Genomic DNA, 19,241 nt, shown 5'->3' with positions numbered 1-19,241 from the left:
AAAATTAGGTAAATATGTAATATGTTAGAACAAAGAAAGTTCTTTGGAAAATTAAGATAGACAAAGGGTATCGAGAGTTTTTTTTTTTAGGATGGAGGGTAGATTCATCAGCGAAGGAAGGACATATTTTTGTAAAGACCTAAACAAATTGAGAGAATGAAGAATATTTGGCAGAAGATCACTCCAGACAGAGGAAACAGCAAGTAAGAAAGTTAAATTGTACCTAATATGTTTGAGGAACACCGAGGGGCCCAGTATGGTTGGAGCAGAGTGAACAAGAAAAAGAAGCATATGTAAATACAGTGAGAAAATGGAGAAAGAGGCTAGATCATGAAGGCCTTGTAAGTCAGGGTTAGGACGAACATCTGTTTTTAAATGTCATTCTGGTTGTTGGTAGACTGGATGTGAAGTATGTCAGAAAGAGAAGAACCAAAGGTAAGTCTAAAAGTTTTGGCTGAACAATTTTGGCTGATCGACTTATCATTATTTAAGACAGAGAGAACTGTGGAGGAAATAGATTTAGAAGGAATTGGGAAAGAAGGCCACGAATTCAGTTTTAAACTTAAGTGTGAGATATTTGTTAGAAAGACACATAGGATATTGGGTAGTCCGTTGGATAGAAGGGTCTAAAGTGCAGAAGAAAGGCCAAGTTGAAGATAACCATTTAAGAGTCACCAGTTTTAAAGTTAGTACTTAAAACCAAGGGCTATAAAACATGATTTAAAGAATGAATATATATACAAAAGAGAAGGGGTCAACCAGATGAGAAAAAGAATCAGAGTAGAAAACCAGGATTGTACCATATGCTGATAGAGGTATTTTTAGGGAGAGGAAGTAATGAACATTGGAATTCAAAGAAGATGAGAACTGACCATTGATTTTAGCAACACAAAGGTTATTGATCACTTTGACAAAGAACAATTTTTCAAAAAGAGAGAGGATGGTAATTAGAGAGTAAAATGGGATTAATAAAGTTTTTACAAAAATAAAATGGGAGAAATAGCAGCATGGATTTAAATGAGGAAAGACATGCCAAGGAGACAGCTGGACTATTGTTTTTAGAACATTGCAGGGGACTGAGCCTTTTACATAAAAAGGGGTTGGTCTTTATGGGAATAGGAGCAGTTCGTTCATAGTAATAGGATGCAATGTAGACCATGGGATGCACACGTGCATGGGCAAATGTGGAGGAATAAGCTTTTGGAAGTTTTCTTTTGATTGCTTCCATTTTCGAGCAAGGTAGGAAGCAAATTCATTAGCTAGGAAAGATGGTACAGGAGTGATATTTGGGGTCTGTGAAAAGGGGAGGCTGGAAAGTAATTGAGAAAAGTGAGCAAATGATTAAACTGGGGAATAGAATATGTTGCCACGCAAAATCATGGCCGCATTAGAGATTAGTAATCACGAATTTGAAGACAATGAACTCCTCCAGAGCAAGAATCTGCCTTGTTCATTTATTTGTAACTAACCTCAGTCCAAGTGCCTAGTTCAAGACTTAGCTTTGCTACTCACCAGCTTGTTGACTTTGAGAAAGTTTTTAAAACACTGAGTAGCTCAGAAATTAATATTATCTATCTCATAAAATGGTTGTAAAAGTTAAAATAGACTAAAAATATTAAGAATAGTATTAACCACAGGGCTTTTAATATATTAATAAAATTAGAAACAAGTAAAGTGTATAATAATAGTTAAAATAGGGCACATTCATATGATGGAACAGCAGGCAGTCATGAACCTCACAATGAGGTTAAGAGTGTTTGTCTCTGGGTGGTGCATAGGATACTTTATATTTTTCTGAATTTTCCAATTTTCATTATGAATAAGATTAATTTTTAAAATAAAGTGTGTTATTTTCACAATTCCAAAATCATTGCAGGGAACCTTAACCAATAAGCACATAGGAAAATAAAATGTTTTACAATTAATCAAATTATTGCTTGTTAAAGGTGTACTAAGGTATATTTTGAAATATATGTTTGTATGTAAAGCTATTTAATATCAAATGTTTTTTTTGTATACATTATTACTAACATTTATACATCATTATGTGGCAGATACTTTTCTATGTGATTCATCTACTTGTCATTATAATCTTCACAACTGTTTTGAAGCGTATATAGGCGTAAAAGCATACGTATATTTTTCTTACACTCCAGAAAATAAGAGTTAATTTTCTAAGTAAATATCACATTTTATGCCAAACAGTAAATATTTAAATTTAATAAGTTAATTAATTCAAATAATTTCTGTGTTAACTGTAAAAGTTAGCTGGTGGTAATTAAATTAAATAAGTAAATAAATGAAATGAACATTTAAAATTCAAAACAATGTAAAACATTTGATACTTTTAGAACTGTGGTCACAATAATTTCAGCTTTGGATGCTCAATTATCATGCATTTTGTTCATTTTTATTTAAAATAATAAGAAATAAAATTGTCATACTGATCTAGGATGCCTTGTGCTGCCAGAGCTTGGCTGGGTTCCAGAGGCCTTCCATTGACTGCAAACTCCATTATGCACCCAACAAAATCATGGCTTTCCACGTGTCCTCTCCTCTGAAGGATCGGATCTAGGGATCTGATACCTCCAACTGTGACTCGATTTGGCTGAACGTCAAGAGTCCTACATGAGAAAGCAAAGATAAGTATATTAGCTCCAACATGATAGATTTCAGTAGAATGTTTAGCTTTAAAAAGAGTGAATATAACTTTCTGGCATGTGTTATAGCGTAGTAAATTTGAATGGAAAATATTACCTATTGATGCATATTCCCTTACAGATTTCTACAGGATTATTAGGTTTTCAAGGCATGAAAAATAATAAAACTTATGGAAGTGACATTTTCAGTTAGCCAAATGGATGTATAAAACAATGCTGAATTAGCAAGAAGCAGCATAACATCAGAGACAAGATAAAGTGCAGCAGAAATAGTGATTATATTAATGTTAGATTAATTAGTGTTAGATAATATTAATGTTAGATTATACATTTTTCTTCCCCACAAGATGATAATAATGCCAATGTGTTAATTAATGTCCTAGATGATATGTCAATATTTATTTTTCTCTGTTGTTATTTCTGTTAACATCACTTAGGTTTTAGATGGCATAATTCTGTGTCTCTTCCTGAGGTGCCATTGAAAAGTATCTGTGGATAATTGTGGTATACAACTTCCAAAGGAGGTAAAGACTGGGATCTTTAGTCTAGCCTTGTAGGACCCAGGTCATAGGCAACAATTTCATGATCTACTCAAAGAGCACAGGCCATGTTAGTCTTTCCTTCCTCTATTTGTCCTCATCTCTCCCATCTCGTGTCACACCATTTTTACATATTTTTTATACTCATTATTAACTTTTTATTTACAGAGTAAAAATTCCTTTGGAGAGCATAAAATATTGTAAACTCTCATAACACTTAGCATAATAAAATTATTTTTAAATGTAGAATTTCCTTTTTAAGGTCAAGTAATAATAAGATCAAACGAATAATTTTACTTACCAGTCATCTGAAACTGCCACATTACTGACAGTGCAATACCCTGGTTCTTGGTTCTCAGAACAAGAGTCCACAGTTAAGGAAGCTGCCTATAAAGTAGGAGAAGGAAACATTCATCCTGGGTTCTGCTGTCCCTATTGTCCTTTTCGGCCAACACTGCCCAGTACTTGTTTCTACGTGGACATGATTTTGAAGTTGTGATAACATTTTGGCTTAGTATGTTATGACATAATACACCTATAATATCAAATTTTGGGCACATATTTCTTTTACATGTCTAAAACTGTGACATTATTACATATAAGAAGTGGGAAGTACTTTGAAAAATCTTCACCAGGCCTCTTGTGTATAAGTGAAAAACCGATAGGGCACCTGGGTGGCTCAGTGAATTGACAGTCCAGCGCTTGATTCTGGTCAGGTCACGATCTCACAGTTTGTGAGTTTGAGCCCCGTATCGGACTCCATGCTGACGGTGCAGACCTGCTTGGGATTCTCTCTCATCTAGTTGATATTTTCAACTAGAGAATATCACATAGATATTTATGAATGACTCAACTAGGAAAAAAAACACTTTAGATAGTGGCATAATATTTTGATAAATCTTAACATAATTTTCTGATTTTCTAAAAGCTTCATGATACAGAACGTCTGAGGGGAAGTTTTATTTGAATAACACCCTATGCAATTTAATCGTCAGAGTTAAATGTGCTTTCTTGTACTGTTGAATTTTTCTACCAGTACTGCTGTAAATTGACATGTTTGTATCCTGTCTATTCAGTGATTCAAAGCTGAGAAGTTAATGATTTTGCCAGTTTCTAACAAAATCCCTTTGAACTGTAGAAAATGACAGATTCAAAATCCAGTAGGGAGTCTTCTTTTGGGGCCTTCTTTTGGGTCTTTTCTAAAATAGGAAGATACTTTTTTCCTCTGACTGAAGTACTAATGACAAAGGTATTTTTTTCCACATTTGGTATTATTTAAAACTTGATAGCCACATACTACAAATGAAGTGAAAGAATTTTTTTTCTATCACTTTTGGCATACACATAGTACCTCTTTTTTTTTTTTTTTTTTTGCTTTCCCTCTTGCTCCCAAGTCCTAAATTTAGATAGAATTAAATGGTCATAAAATTTAAAGGGGCCTTGGAAGTCATCAGATAAAATCACCTATTCTACATAAATGGCTGTTGACAATATCTTAGCAATATAGTTATCTCCCACCTGCTATGCCCCATTAGGATGCTGTCATTATTAGGAAATCATTGTGGCTAATGTAAGCCCCAATATACAATATCGATACCAGACTCCATATGCTTGTTCTAATTCTGTCTGTTTGAATAATGCCAGAGTAAATGGATAATCAGGAATATTGGACTTTTCTAAATTTGTATTCTCCTAAAGGTCTTCCTCTGAGAATACTAGTTTGGTATTAGGCTGGTTTAAAAAAGCTCAGGCGGGAAGGTGCATACTAACTTATTACTAACCTAAAAAATTATTATTGCCAAGATTTGCTTGTTATACCCCTATTAGAATTCACTGAAGTCAGTATGATTTTTTAGGCACTACTCATAATTAAAATTTATTGAGATTAAAACATTTTTTCTAACCTCAAAAGGATGTATGGAGCCATGTTTTTGAAAACTCAGGATGACTAACATTCAACAAGCACCTATTTAATATCAAATATATAAAAATATATAAAATATATAAATTTTTATAAAGAAAACTATATGTAAAATATACAACAATATATAAAATTTTAGATATAATTTATATTAATCCTTGCAATAATACCAAAATGTGGAGATATTATTCCCATTTATGGACCACTTTGATTTTCTGCCCAACCCCTTTTCAAAACACAACCCATCTTGAATTATTATCAAATACAGTCTCCAAATGAGTATTTTTCAAGTAGATTTTTTTTTTTAATTATTTTTAGTATATCAATGTTTTAAATTACTGTTACTAGGGGCACCTGGGTGGCTCAGTCAGTTAAGCTTCGGACTTCGGCTCAGGACATGATCTGGTGGTTTGTGGGTTCAAGGCCCAGGCTGGACTCCTCACTGACAACTCAGAGCCTGGAGCCTGCTTCAGATTCTCTGCTTCAGATTCTGTGTCTCCCTCTCTCTCTGCCCCTCCCCCCTTATCCTCTCTCTCAAAAATAAATAAATAAACATTAAAAAAAATAAGTTACTGTTACTAAATTTTATTCTCGTTTTGGTCTCATTTTCGGAATATCGGGGATAATTTTTTAAGTAAACATTTTATAAATTAATATATGTTAGAATAAAGTTATAGTTACAGAATGCTAATACCAAGTTCATAAGAAAATGGAAGACAATATATAAAGTAATATAATATATAATTTAAATGATTCATAAATTTTCACTAATACTTTTATTGTTTCCTCACTTATATTTTAATAAATTACAACTACTAGACTTGTAAGACCCTGAATGTAACACAATGGATATGGAGATATCAGTGGATGAGTATCTGAACATCTAACCTTGATGATGTTGATAAAATCATCTGGTCATCTTTATATCCATCATCATTTCTTTTTTTTTTTTTGTCCTTTGTGTTTCTGTATTTAAAAAATTGTTTAAAATCTTCTTTTCTAAGTTATATTAGAGTGGAGGAGAGAAAAGCCATTGTATCTGATGCCATTAAACACACACACACACACACACACAAAACAAACAAAACAAAACCCCCAAAAATCCCACATGGATTTAAAGTACTGCTAAAAACAAATGGGGAATTTGATACTTTGATAAAGATTGTTTGTTATTTATGTTTGTCAGAAAAAAAATCAATATAATAAGATTCCTCCTGTCTTATGCCTTTATGAAATTTGTAATTAGGAAGGGCACAAAAGTTTTTCCTTTAAAACTGTGGATCACAGAAAAAATAGCAGAAATAGTTTCTATGTTCTTTCTATAAATTGCTTATATGTAGTCCAACAATATAAAGTGGTCCCAAAATTTAGTGCCCCAAAATTTCTATTGTCAGACAAATATATGATTCATTTGATCAGTTTCAAAACTATATAACTCACTGTATTTTTTATATTTTTCTGGATTGTCACAGAGCTGAGACATAAAACTATAATCATTTAGATCACATTTCTTCATTTAAAAAATGATTTCAGAGCATTTATTTTGTTCTTTTGGCTAATTTTTATTTCAAATATTTATTTATTTTTGAGAGAGAGTGCCTAAGTAGGGAAGGGGCAGAGAGAGAGAGGGAATACAGGATCCAAAGTGGGCTCCCCACTGACAGCAGAGGGGCTCCAACTTATGAACTACGAGATCATGACCTGAGATGAAGTTGGATGCTTAATCTACTGAGTCACCCAGGTGCCCCAAATGTTTATTTTAATACATGACTTCAACCTTTAACTCTATTTCTATGTAGGGTAGAATGTAAATTTTAAAGAGTAGTTATCATTTTAGAAGTTTGATGATAAAATCCAAAAATATTTTAAAATAGTTTTTGTTAGCATTTACTTTTTCAAAAACCCTTGATAGTTGTTGAAAATGGGGGTGGGGGAACCATGAAGAGATAGTTGGTAAGTAAGTAAATATGTGTGTGTGTGTGTGTGTGTGTGTGTGTGTGTGTCTTTCCATTCTAGATGTATTGCTCTGTATCAAATGGTTTCAAACACTTACAGGTAAAATACATCATGCATTTTCCTTTTTAACGAAAAAAATACTTGTTTAATGAACACAAGTACTAAATAAATACATACCGTCTTACTGTAACATGAGAGCCATATAATTAAGTGGAATATAACATGGAAATCTTGAATATTACTGAGTTTAAAATTCTAAAAATACTTTAGCTAGTCAGCAAACAGAACTTCATTTTATTGCAGTCTCATGTGATAGACCTCACAGATGACAGCGTATTGAGGAGCTAAGTGCAGTAAGGACTACTCACGACTGTTTTGGAATATGTGTTAGCATCATCTTTTATCAGTAATTTATTTGCAGAAAAGTTTTTTTCATTTGTTTTTAAATTGTTTCTTCAGTTAGGACAAGGATACTTACAAAAGTGGCCATTTTAAGTACAGTTCTGACATGGCCTTAAACATATACAGGAAATGTATAAAATGGAATATTTATGCACTAGGATGTTTTATTTACTTTGCTTCCTTTCATTATTTTTGAGACAAGTTGTTTTTTGTGACAGGCATAGCTGTCATGAGCAAAAGAAAGATTATTACCTACTTGTGGCTATAGTTCATACCAAAACTGGTTAAATTTGAACCTTAATTCATGCTTTAACTTGAAGGCCTGATTGACTGGATGTACAACAATAAAACAAGTTTTAACGTAAAATGAAATGTCTTACCATTCCTGCTCTCCGGGCAATCACAGTGTGAAAATGTCCATCTGACACTTTCTTCATAGTGGTGAGTTTATATGTACCACTGCCTAAATTATAAGAGAATCTTAATCTTTCTTCAGCAATTTCAAGGGCCAAAAACTCAGCCCGGTCCCCTGTCTGGTTGTCATAGTTGTAAAGCAGTAAAGCATGACTTTTAATAGTTGCAAATTTGACATAAATATAGTTGTTATTGGGGTCCAAGCTGGGAAATTCCATGTATGACAGCTCCTCAAATCCATAACTGTTCAACTCACAGTGCTTTCCAAAGACACCTGTAGATGAAAAAATTGACAAATTGACACATCAAATTCCAGTGAAGTTTTAGTAAATGATTTTGGTTAAAATATTTTTATGTTGCAATAATTATTCAGGTTTTACCAGCCTTATTTTGTATTATTCTCTAAAGAATATTGTCTAAATTAAATTGAAATAGAACAAATCAATGATCTTTAAGGCATATGAGAGATGATGAACTACTGTACTTGCTTCTCTTTGGCCAACTAAAAACCATACCTAAGTAGGTCCCATTTCTAAAAATTAGAATTAGTGGAATGGAGTATGTCTGACGTTATTTCTTCCCTGGAAAACTTTCAAAATTAGTTTGTCACCATTTTAAAAGTTCTAATATGCTGTAATTTTCAACTGAGATACTTCCCTTACAATACTTAATTCTTAAAAACAATTTTAATTCAATTGATGGTAAATTTTGTTTTGACCTTCAAAAAGAATTAATCACTACACTCATGATATTTTCGAGAGCCACTAGATTAGGGAACCACTGCTTTTAGGAAAGGAAATAACTGTCTTAAGTTTTTTATCTCTGTCTTGCTTTATACCTTCTTTGGGTATGATTTACAACAGACTACTTTAAAATAGCTTTCTGCTTTTTTTTTTTTTTTTTTTGAAATCCAGTATCCCCACTTGTTTGTGCTGGTTCTTTTTCAAACTTGAAAAATGAGTTTTATTGATGTTACAGTGCTACGCCAAAATTCTTTTCCCACAAATATTAGTAGACTGTAGCAAATGATTGGAAAATTAACCCATGCCAATACATCATGATTCTTATTAACTGGCAAAGGTTCCATTCCTTAATTTTGGCTGTATATCTCTTGTAAATGCGTTAAATTTAGTCAGGGAATTGTTAAGCTAGAAGAAACTAATGCCATCATTTTACAGAATATTTAAAACTTGCCTGAGGTCACAAAACCATGGGAGACAGAGCCAGAATTTGAGGCCAGATCTACTGATTGTCTAGTTGTTTTGACTACATCACATTTTATATCCAAATGTTCTTTAAATTAAAATGGCCTAGAAGTTGCTGTAAAAGCTTGTGTTGTTTATTTTTTCCTTCTCTGTCAAGGCTGAGATAATAATCATAAATATGTAGGAAATATGCATATGAGTTATTTCTAAACATTAGCTGCATTAAGGAAAAAGCAAACATATAATAGAAGTTATATCTATTGTCAATATTTCATACATTTATTTATATATAATAAATATATGATATATATCATATATTATTATATAATTAATAATGTGTATATATATATAACATATATACACAAATTTTTAAATTTTATTTATATTAAATGTTCATTTACTATATTACATATATCTTGCTTATATATACAGGAAGAGTAATGAAAGTTAAAAGAACAAGCAAAGATGGAGCATAGAAATGAAATAGACTATTGAGTAAAAAATTGTACTGTGTGTTCTCTTAGGCCCCTTCTAATTAAAAATATGAACACGTGCTTAAAAATTGATTTATGCAAAATGAATATACATACTGGACAGATGTCCTACATTTTTATTCAAATAGGCACTAGATACAAATTGATTCATGAAAATATTTGTTTATGGAATATTTTTCTTAGATAAAGGTACATTCTTGTTTTTAAAATAAAATAAAATTTAATGAAGATTTTAACACAGCCCTCCAAATGAAATGCTGTGAAATAAATCTACATAAAGATCAGGTGAAATTATTAAAATTACTCTAATAAGGAATATTTTGTGTGTGGATAGTTATACATATATATACATACATAGGAAGTTATAGTTATACAGGCTTCCTTTATAAAATCGTAAGCACTTTATGCTTTTCTAAAACAAAATCCAAAAAAATAAAAATCTGAAAAAATTTTAAAAATCCAAACAACAAATCTTTCACTGATGAGAAAGTAAACAGTGCAAAATTTTTTCCCAATTTCAAAATTACAGTTAGGATGTTGTTTTATAGGATGCATGTGTAACTACCTCCAGCTATTTGTTTGAGGCATTCCATCTGTCATTTGTATTTGTATGGTTCACCCACATTCAATTTGAAAAGGAAAATACTTTATCCTTTAATTCTCTCTGGTCTCCAGTCATGTATTCTCGTTTTAAGGTTTTCTGTTTTCTTTTCTTTTATAAATCTTCTTTTGCCAACTGACAATGTCAAAGTTTACATAATGTTTGTTTGTTTGTTTGTTTGCCACTGGAAGAAACAGTGGGAGAAATCTGCTGCCAGCTGTATGTGATCTGCCTCTAATTTACATTGTTGTGCTAGTCGGCTTTCCCTGGGGAACTCAGGTAGGGTGAAGGCAAGGTCCATTTGGACCCCAAACACTTTTGCCCAATAGGCAATGATTGTTGTATCAGCTACCCTGCAGCAACGACTTGTTTCTATTTGGTATCAATTATCTTAAGTCTTCATATTTGCAACTGAAATGCAATGCAATCTCTAAAAATGTAAAAACCTTTCTTCAGTCACTTGAAAATTCATTTTTTCCACTTTGCATTCCAATCCCCTTATCTTTCATTCCAAATACAAGTTAAACCATGAAACCTGCTTGTGGTTATCTATAGAAAGCAGCACCCTTTAGGATTATAAGAGATTACTGAAAGAAGTTTTTAGAAGATCTAAAGTTGTGGTTATTTTGACCTTAATATACTTTTCCCTGCTTCAGAAGCATTGTTGGTGAGAATCTCAAAAAAAATTTTTAAAAAGCAGGGATCCTGTAAGTGTCACTGAACTGAAAATAATATTGTGTTCTAGTTACTATATCATCTTGGGGTAGTTTTGTTTCATTTTTATTTTTTTGACTTTAGAGAAATTCCTCAATTTCTGGACCTCAGAACCACTGCTAAATGCATGGCTCACAATTAGTTACTTATATTCTGTTTTCCTTTATCATTCTACTGATGTTGTGCTTTGCGAAGATAAAACTAGATAGAGTCATGGAGTCATTTGAAAATGAATTAACACTACATTTTACTTTTACTAGAAATCTCAGATTCTGTTTTAAATTCTATTCTCCAATATATGTTGAGATTCACTTTTCAGAGTCCATACAGCACAATGATATGCTCAAAAGACTACAAAATATCTTTCTCTTCTCTTGTTTATGGAGAGAGATTAGGGTCTTTAATTACTGTAGGACATCTGGGGATGAATACTATATTGTGGGGTAAGGTATCCCTTAAATAAATGGAATAATCACAAAGCGCTGAAACAACCCAGGTTAAAATAAAAGCTTGCTCCAAAGCTGTTTTCATAGTCCTTGGTGGTCTCAGTGCTGGATAACCTTTGAGTGAGATCTGAAAGAAATCTTTTAGTTCATTCCAGTATGTCAATAGATACTAATGTGTTAAAAAAAAATTGTAACAACTTTCTTTTTCAAAAAAGACATTATTAGTCTGAATTTTAATTAGTTATTTGGTAGTATCTACAAAAAGCCTGTCATGAAAATTGCATGTCTAGTTATTAAATCCTTCTATTAGAAGTGAATGAACTAATGTAAAAAAAAGCAAAACAAACAAAAACCAATTCGATTAATTATCCTTAAAGATTTTAAGTAGGGAGTGACGTCTAGAGTGCTTTAAAAGATTTTTTTCTTTGATATGTTCCAGGCTAAAAAGAAGTCATCCATAAATATTGAAGGGAAATGTCCTGAGGAGACAACATCAAATTCAATTATCTTGCATCAATTACTTTTCTAGTAATAATCAAAGCAATATATTCAAGGTCATTCCATAATTAACTTTTTAAAAATGTATTAAGCCTTTGTACCTTCATTTTGCTAAAACCTCCTGTGTAAAGCAACTAATATTTTCTTAATCACTCATGGCCACAATAAAATAAAATTGCTAAACTGTATGCCAAAATAGATTGATATTTTATATCAATAAGTAAGCTGAACTCACCAAATGGACAATGGCAATAGTATGACTCCACACCACTTTGGCAGGAACCTCCATTAAAACAGGGGTTACATTCACAGTAATTGACTGAAGATTCACACAGTTTCCCTGAAAAGTATCAAATTCATTTTTAAAAATCTTATCCAAACATATTGATACCATTACTGCATCACCATATGTAAAAATCTGTTCTGAGAGATCATATCTTGGAGAAAAGAAATATAAGAACATTTTACTTGCCATGAGAAAATTGGAATACCTCAGAGTTCAAAATCCTATTTACTTGTCTCAGTGTAAAGATGTGCATTAAAATAGTTGGGAAATAATTTATATAATCATCTTGGAAGGAACTACTGTTTTCAGGAAAATCACAACTGTGAACATATTTAAATGTTTTCACTGAACTTATTTTCTCTTGTCAGTGTTGCTTCTTTTTTCAGTTTTATAATGAGATTTGAAAGTTCTATAGTATAATTCTCACTGTAGAGATTTCCTTGACTCAGATTTTTGTAAAGGTAAGAATCAATTTTGTTTAGCTTATTTGTCAAACTAAAATATTTTCCCTCTCCGAAATATCCCTTCACTTAAAAATTTCTGTTGTAAAAAAGAATAAGAAATCCAGAAACACATCATATATTTCAAATACTTAAGATTTACTCTTGACTACAAGTTATGGATACCTTGTCTTTTTTCTAAAACATTCACACACAACCAGCACATCATTCAGTATCCAAGAACTCCTCATAGATCTTAAGTCCATTAATATTAACTATTACTGGCCATCTTCTAAGATGGGGATATGGCAGTCAAAAAAAAAAAAAAAGCAGATAAGTGTCAGAACATGGCATTTCCATTTTAATGGGGGAGATTAATCCAAACAATAGGAAACTTTTACATTTCACAGATGAAAAAGAAGAGGCTCTTGAAGTCTAATATTTTGCCTAAGAAATTGCAAAACTATGGCACAAGACCAATGTAGGTCTGCTCCCATATCTAGGTTTTGCAAAGCTGTGGGTGAATACTTAGCCACTTGGTAGGCCAAATTTAAAGTTTATGGTCAGTCCTATCTGTTTTTGGTTGTTCCAATGTCACTTTTCTATAATTTTAAAATACTGTAATGACTTATTTGTTAGAATAGCTTCTAGTTTTCCAATTCCCAGAAACAATAAGATGGTATAGAGTTCTTTGTTAATTTCCACTTATTGATATGAGGGTTTAGTTATTTAATTAAATAGAGTTTTTTTCCAGAAAGTTATTTTCTACTTCTTAGTATAAGAACTAGAAATGTTTCTATGAGCATAGATAATCCATTTTATCATGATTACTATGCTTAAAACATAGTCAAAATTTTGTTTAATTTAGTTCTGTTTTTGTGGCTTGATTATGTAGCCACAATTGTTCCAGTTAAAATTATAAGCATGAGTCAGAATGCATGACATTGCTAACTAAACATGTTTCTCTACATCATAGGGTCATAAACAACATTTTTTCTTTATAAATAAAATTGGGAACCTCCTTAAAAGGTAAAACAATAACAATTTTAGAATACCTTTCCATTCTAAAGGGAAATAATGAAAATAAACAAGTTACCAATCTAGAGGCACAGAAATTGGGTTTTAAGCATTATAACAATTAGTTACATTTGAGAAACAGGCAGAAGAACTTTATTATAAGCCTGTACAATATCATAAGAGAGATGCTATGTCATAGAACTCTTTCCTGTGGCGTTTTCCAATTGGATTTCTGACAGATCATTCTAGAGAAGTGAATTTTTTTCTTTAATAAAATATTAGTATTGCCCAATAAATAAGGCCTATGGGCTGTACTTTTAATTATTTATTTGCTATCAGGAATGTCATATCCACTACTTGTATTTTTCTCCACTATAAGAACATACATAATTTTCACATGTGCTATGGGACTAAATAAGGTTTCATTTTCTTTTTTTTTTTTTCTTTTGAAAATTTCTTTTAGAATTATGTTAAAAGTAGCATGTATTGAGTACAGTTGTTCTTGAACAATACAGGGTTTTTAAGGAAGCCAACCCCCCTCAGTTGAAAATCCACATATAACTTTTGACTCCCCCAAGAGTTAATTACTAACAGCCTGCTGTCGATCAGAAGCTTTGCCAATAACATAGTCAATTAACACGTTTTATATATGTATTAATATACTGTATTTTTATAATAAAGTAACCTTGAGAAAATAAAATGTTATTAAGAAAATGAAAAGGAAGGAGAAAATACCTTTATAATACTGTACTATATTTATCAAAATATATATATACATATATATATATATATATATATGTATATATATGTAAATATATACATATACATGGACCCTGCACAGTTCAAAAGTGTATTGTTTAAGGGTCATGTGTACATAGATTAACATACTGGACAAATGCAGTCAGTAGAACACTTATATTATGAAAACAAGTTAGTGGGTTCCAAAATTACAGCTTTACTTTTTGATGACTGGAAATGGGGAGCAAAGAGTAACCAATTTAGGGAGCATGGGCATGAACAATACTCACATATTTGGACTTAAATTTCCTCCAAGAAAAATATCTGTGTATAAAAGCCCAAGTCATTGATACTATAAATCTCAAATACAACCTCTTTAGAATCTTGTTGGGAATGACTACCTTTTAAACTTGTGGTGTAAACAACAACAACAAAAGAAAATCAGGTTTTTTTTTTTTTTTTGTAATTTATATAAATTAGCTATCTTATTTACCTCTCACAAAATTAGAATTTAATATAGACATCTGAATTTAATTTAAATAGACACTATAGGCTATTTCAGTCCAAAATTAAGAATGGAAAAAAAAAACCCAAATTAGGTAGACTTACTCATGTATTAAAACATATAGCAACTATGGAAATTGCAGAAGAAACTACAAACTAAGAAAATATTAGTTTGAGAATGAATTTCTTTTAAAAGTTAAAATAAATTCTCAATGGAATCTGATTCTTTGAATATACAACAATTTAAATAGACAGTTGTAAGAGAAAAATTCAGTCTTTCATTTTACGTTTTAATTGAAACCAGAGCTTTATTTTCTTACTTTTCCCTAGTAGATAAATATTTTTAAAAATGTGAAAAGTGACTTTGGTAGGGGTTAAATAAATGGATTTATTGTTGAGTTTGAGAAAAATAGTCTTAAATGTTGGTATTACAGTATGTAAATTATTTACCATTCAAAAATTTAGTTTGAGTACTCCATTTAATGAGGTTTTTTTAATAATTAGTGAATTTCAAAGAAGTTACCATACTAGATTCAAAGACATAATTTAAAAAACTCAATGTTGAAATTTAAATTATTATTAAAAAGACTTGTGTAATGAAGGAAAGATGTCATAATTTTACGTAGAATCAAAAGAAAGCCTTCAGTTGCAAATTTCTTAGGTTTGGAAAGTTCATGCTCTATTATCCAGTTAGAAGTCAGCAGCAAGTTCTGCAAACATCTATCTACTTAAATACTCGTGTTAATGGCATAATGTTTATTAGAGAACGCAGCAGTTTGAATTACTCTAACATAGAAAATAATCTGATGTGTTGGAGAATCCATATAAAGCTAAATCTTGGGTCATTAACTTAATTAAAGCTGCAAGTCTATTAACAATATTTGCCATAGCCTTGAGGCTTTGAAGTATACTGATAGGGCTTGCACAAAGAAAAGGATCTCAAACTCAAGGATCTGGAACTCAAAAGGCCTTGTTCTATTAAGATATGTTAGTTGTGACAGCAGTTGTTTACAAGCTTAAACTGGTCTAAGTCCTTTGACATCCATCGATTAATTGTGCTGATATAAATTATTTATCATAGATAGAAGGATGTATGCTTCAAGAAGTATAAGCTCTTAGCACCTGGAGAATAGGAATGCTGAAGATAATGCATAATTGGAGGCCAGTGTATCTACAGACTTTCCAAGATTATAGTTTAAACTTACAAAATAGATTTAGCATGTATCTTCACGTTTGGAGCAGAAGTTATGATGAATTCATAAACTGACCGTTCTGTGATCACCTATGGTCTTTTCAACAAGGACGCGTATTCAAGTTTCATTCATTCCAATGGAACATTTCAGTGTTGATTACGTGGAGCGGCACACTTATTCTCATCTGCTAATTTGTCCAGCTATGAGAATATGATTTCTGATATCTGACAGTCCATGTAGGCTTCACTTTAATATCTTAGACTGTACGTAATATATTATATCACAACGAATATTATTTTTGCACCTCTTGTATTTGTACATAGGTAGAAAGGAGACTATGTGAAACTATTAAAGTCCATTTTATATCTAAATTGATTATACTATTAATAAATATAATTCTACAGGAATGCAAGCTGGTGCAGCCACTCTGGAAAACAGTATGGAGGTTCGTCAAAAAACTAAAAATAGAACTACCCTACGACCCAGCAATTGCACTACTAGGCATTTATCCAAGGGATACAGGGGTGCTGTTTCAAAGGGACACATGCACCCCTGTGTTTATAACAGCACTATCAACAATAGCTAAAGTATGGAAAGAGCCCAAATGTCCATCAATGGATGAATGGATGAAGAAGAGGTGGTATATATATACAATGGAGCATTACTCGGCAATCAAAAAGAATGAAATCTTGCCATTTGCAACTACGTGGATGGAACTGGAGGGTATTATGCTAAGTGAAATTAGTCAGTCAGAGAAAGACAAAAGTCATATGACTTCACTGATATGAAGAGACAAAACAAAAACACTGATACTTAAGAGACAAAACAGATGAACATAAGGGAAGGGAAACAAAAATAATATGAAAACAGGGAGGGGGACAAAACAGAAGAGACTCATAAATATGGAGAACAAACTGAGGGTTGCTGGAGGGGATGTGGGAGGGGGAATGGGCTAAATGGGTAAGGGGCACTAAGGAATCTACTCCTGAAATCATTGTTGCATTATATGCTAACTAATTTAGATGTAAATTTAAAAAATAAATAAAGTAAATTAAAAATTAAAAAAATAAATAAATCTAATTCTATGATATATGTTATTTATTCTGAATATTTATGCTTATAAGCTTTTTTACTATTTTTGCAGAAAGTAGCTTTTATTCACACTATTAAATGTTTCCCATTATTGTGAAAAAAACTATGAAGATAGCTCATCTAAATATCCTAATCAAATAGTATTTTGTTTTATTACATCAAAAGAAAGTAAAAATATCATGTTTAAGAGCTGCTAGAAAGAAAGGCAAAGGGGAAAATATTTTATTTTTGTATTTTAAAACATGTACAAATACAATTTCAATGAGGCTACAGATGATGATGTATAATCACATTCATAATATCCATGACAAGTTTACAAATACATGTTTGTTTTCTGCAGAAATAAGAAGCATTTAAGCTTCTGGAAACCTCTTATTAATGCTTTTGTAAGTTGCAAATCATATTTTAAAGTAAAGTAATCAAAACAAGAAATGAGCCACTCTTCCATATCTCCCAGAAATTTTCATTTCCTATCTATTGGCTACATTTTGTTTATGTTCTATGGTTTTCTTGTCACATGATCATTGACAACATCCATGTATTACTGTTGTGATTTTGAAAGAATGACTCAGTTACAACTCCCATCTTCATGAAAGCAAATGTTTGCCAAGTTTTTCAGTAAAATTACTATGCACAACCTGTTTATAACTTTATATATGTCTGGAAAAAAATTCCTATTTATACTGTCAAATGTCATAAAAGTGATGAATGGACATATCTCATCCTCTGAAATATCAGGACTTACTTGAGAGCATAGGAAAACTTCTCCATATGGTAATACACCCTGGCACGACTCCAAATACCACACCTAAAATGCATCCAGATGTGTGAAAGTGGATGGGAAAGGTTAAAGGGGCTATGAACTAATTCTGTTAAGACACCCAGATTTGGGAATAAGCTCCATCTACCTGCTGCATTTTATAACACCATCCATTCCTATGTGAATGACTTAATGCAACATTGTGCTACAAACAATGGAAGCCTAGAGCAGGAAGACAAATGATAAGTGGTTACTGACTCTAATTGTGCTTTCTAATTAGTCTTCTATTAAATGTGAGAAATTTTCTTTTGTATAGGAAAAGAAATACTGGATTTGTAGTTGTTAATTTCCTCTGGAGGAGGAACTGAGGCATGTTATGAACTTCTGAGGTATGAATATATGAAAGATATTCTCTTTTGATTTACTGAGGTATATATCGACAATGATGTAATTTCTGGTATTGTTAAACCTTGCGAAAATCTAGAAATAATTTTTCACATGTCCTATACTATACTAAATTGATTCATTCTTTCAAATAACCTGTATTATAGTGAATCAAAGTTTCACTTAGTGCTATAAAAATTAAATTACAGAACAGTTTTTTAATAATGAAACATGAAGTGATTGTTACTGAATGTGAAGTCTCACTATTTTTTTTTCAATTTCCTTTTGGTCATTTTTCTAGTAATTAGGAAAAAAAGATCAGAAAGACAAGTTATGCAAACAAATTCATTCCCTCTAAATCACTCATTCATTTAAAAAAATCCTTATTTCGTATGTATTATGTGATGCTATGATAACCAACTGGAAATTAAAATTTAAAATATATATATGGTATATACATATATATCAGTACTATACTGGTGGCAATGTGGTAATCACTATATCCCTTCATATCTTTTTATTGTGTTTGTTCCATAATTTTCATTTTTATACTTATACCTCTAGAGGACGTTCACACAAAATCCTTGTTCAGCTAACACTTAATCACCCCCTGTAGGATTCTTAGGATAAAGTCTCTTGGTTTGTGTCAGTGCATAAGCCACTCACTCTTTCAATCTTCAGCACAGTTTCTAACTTCATATGAAATATGCAGTGGTTGTGTGTGTATGTGTGTGTGTGTGTGTGTGTGTGTGTGTGTGTGTGTGTGAGAGACAGAGAGAGAGAGAGAGAGAGAGAGAGAGAGAGAGAGAGAGAGAGATGAGGAAATATCTGAGGATTATTTTAAACATAAAGTTTAAGAAAATCTCACAGTTTCAATTTGTAATGCCACAGACTTTAAAAACCGTTAAAGGGGGGTTGCCTGGGTGGCTCAGTTGGTTAAGCATCCTACTTTGGCTCAGGTCATGATCTCACGGTTC

The 19,241-nt window shown here is 31.7% G+C and overlaps 1 protein-coding gene across 1 annotated transcript in view; it reads right to left on the bottom strand.

Annotated features, from left to right (window-relative positions):
- The window catches only part of FAT4 (FAT atypical cadherin 4), a 180,762-nt gene that overhangs the window by 13,133 nt on the left and 148,388 nt on the right, over positions 1–19,241 (bottom strand). Inside the window, exons 10-13 of the mRNA XM_060654229.3 lie at positions 12,086–12,190; positions 7,859–8,166; positions 3,501–3,586; positions 2,445–2,624 (exon numbers count right to left, since the gene is read on the bottom strand). Coding sequence (XP_060510212.3) covers positions 2,445–2,624; positions 3,501–3,586; positions 7,859–8,166; positions 12,086–12,190 — 679 coding nt within the window. The remainder of the gene's footprint in view (positions 1–2,444; positions 2,625–3,500; positions 3,587–7,858; positions 8,167–12,085; positions 12,191–19,241) is intronic.

This window comes from Panthera onca, chromosome B1 (genome assembly GCF_046562875.1).
Source record: "Panthera onca isolate mPanOnc1 chromosome B1, mPanOnc1 haplotype 2, whole genome shotgun sequence".
Classification (NCBI taxonomy): domain Eukaryota; kingdom Metazoa; phylum Chordata; class Mammalia; order Carnivora; family Felidae; genus Panthera; species Panthera onca.
Note: the sequence above shows the minus strand (reverse complement) of the source record. Positions and strands in the feature narration are given on the sequence as shown.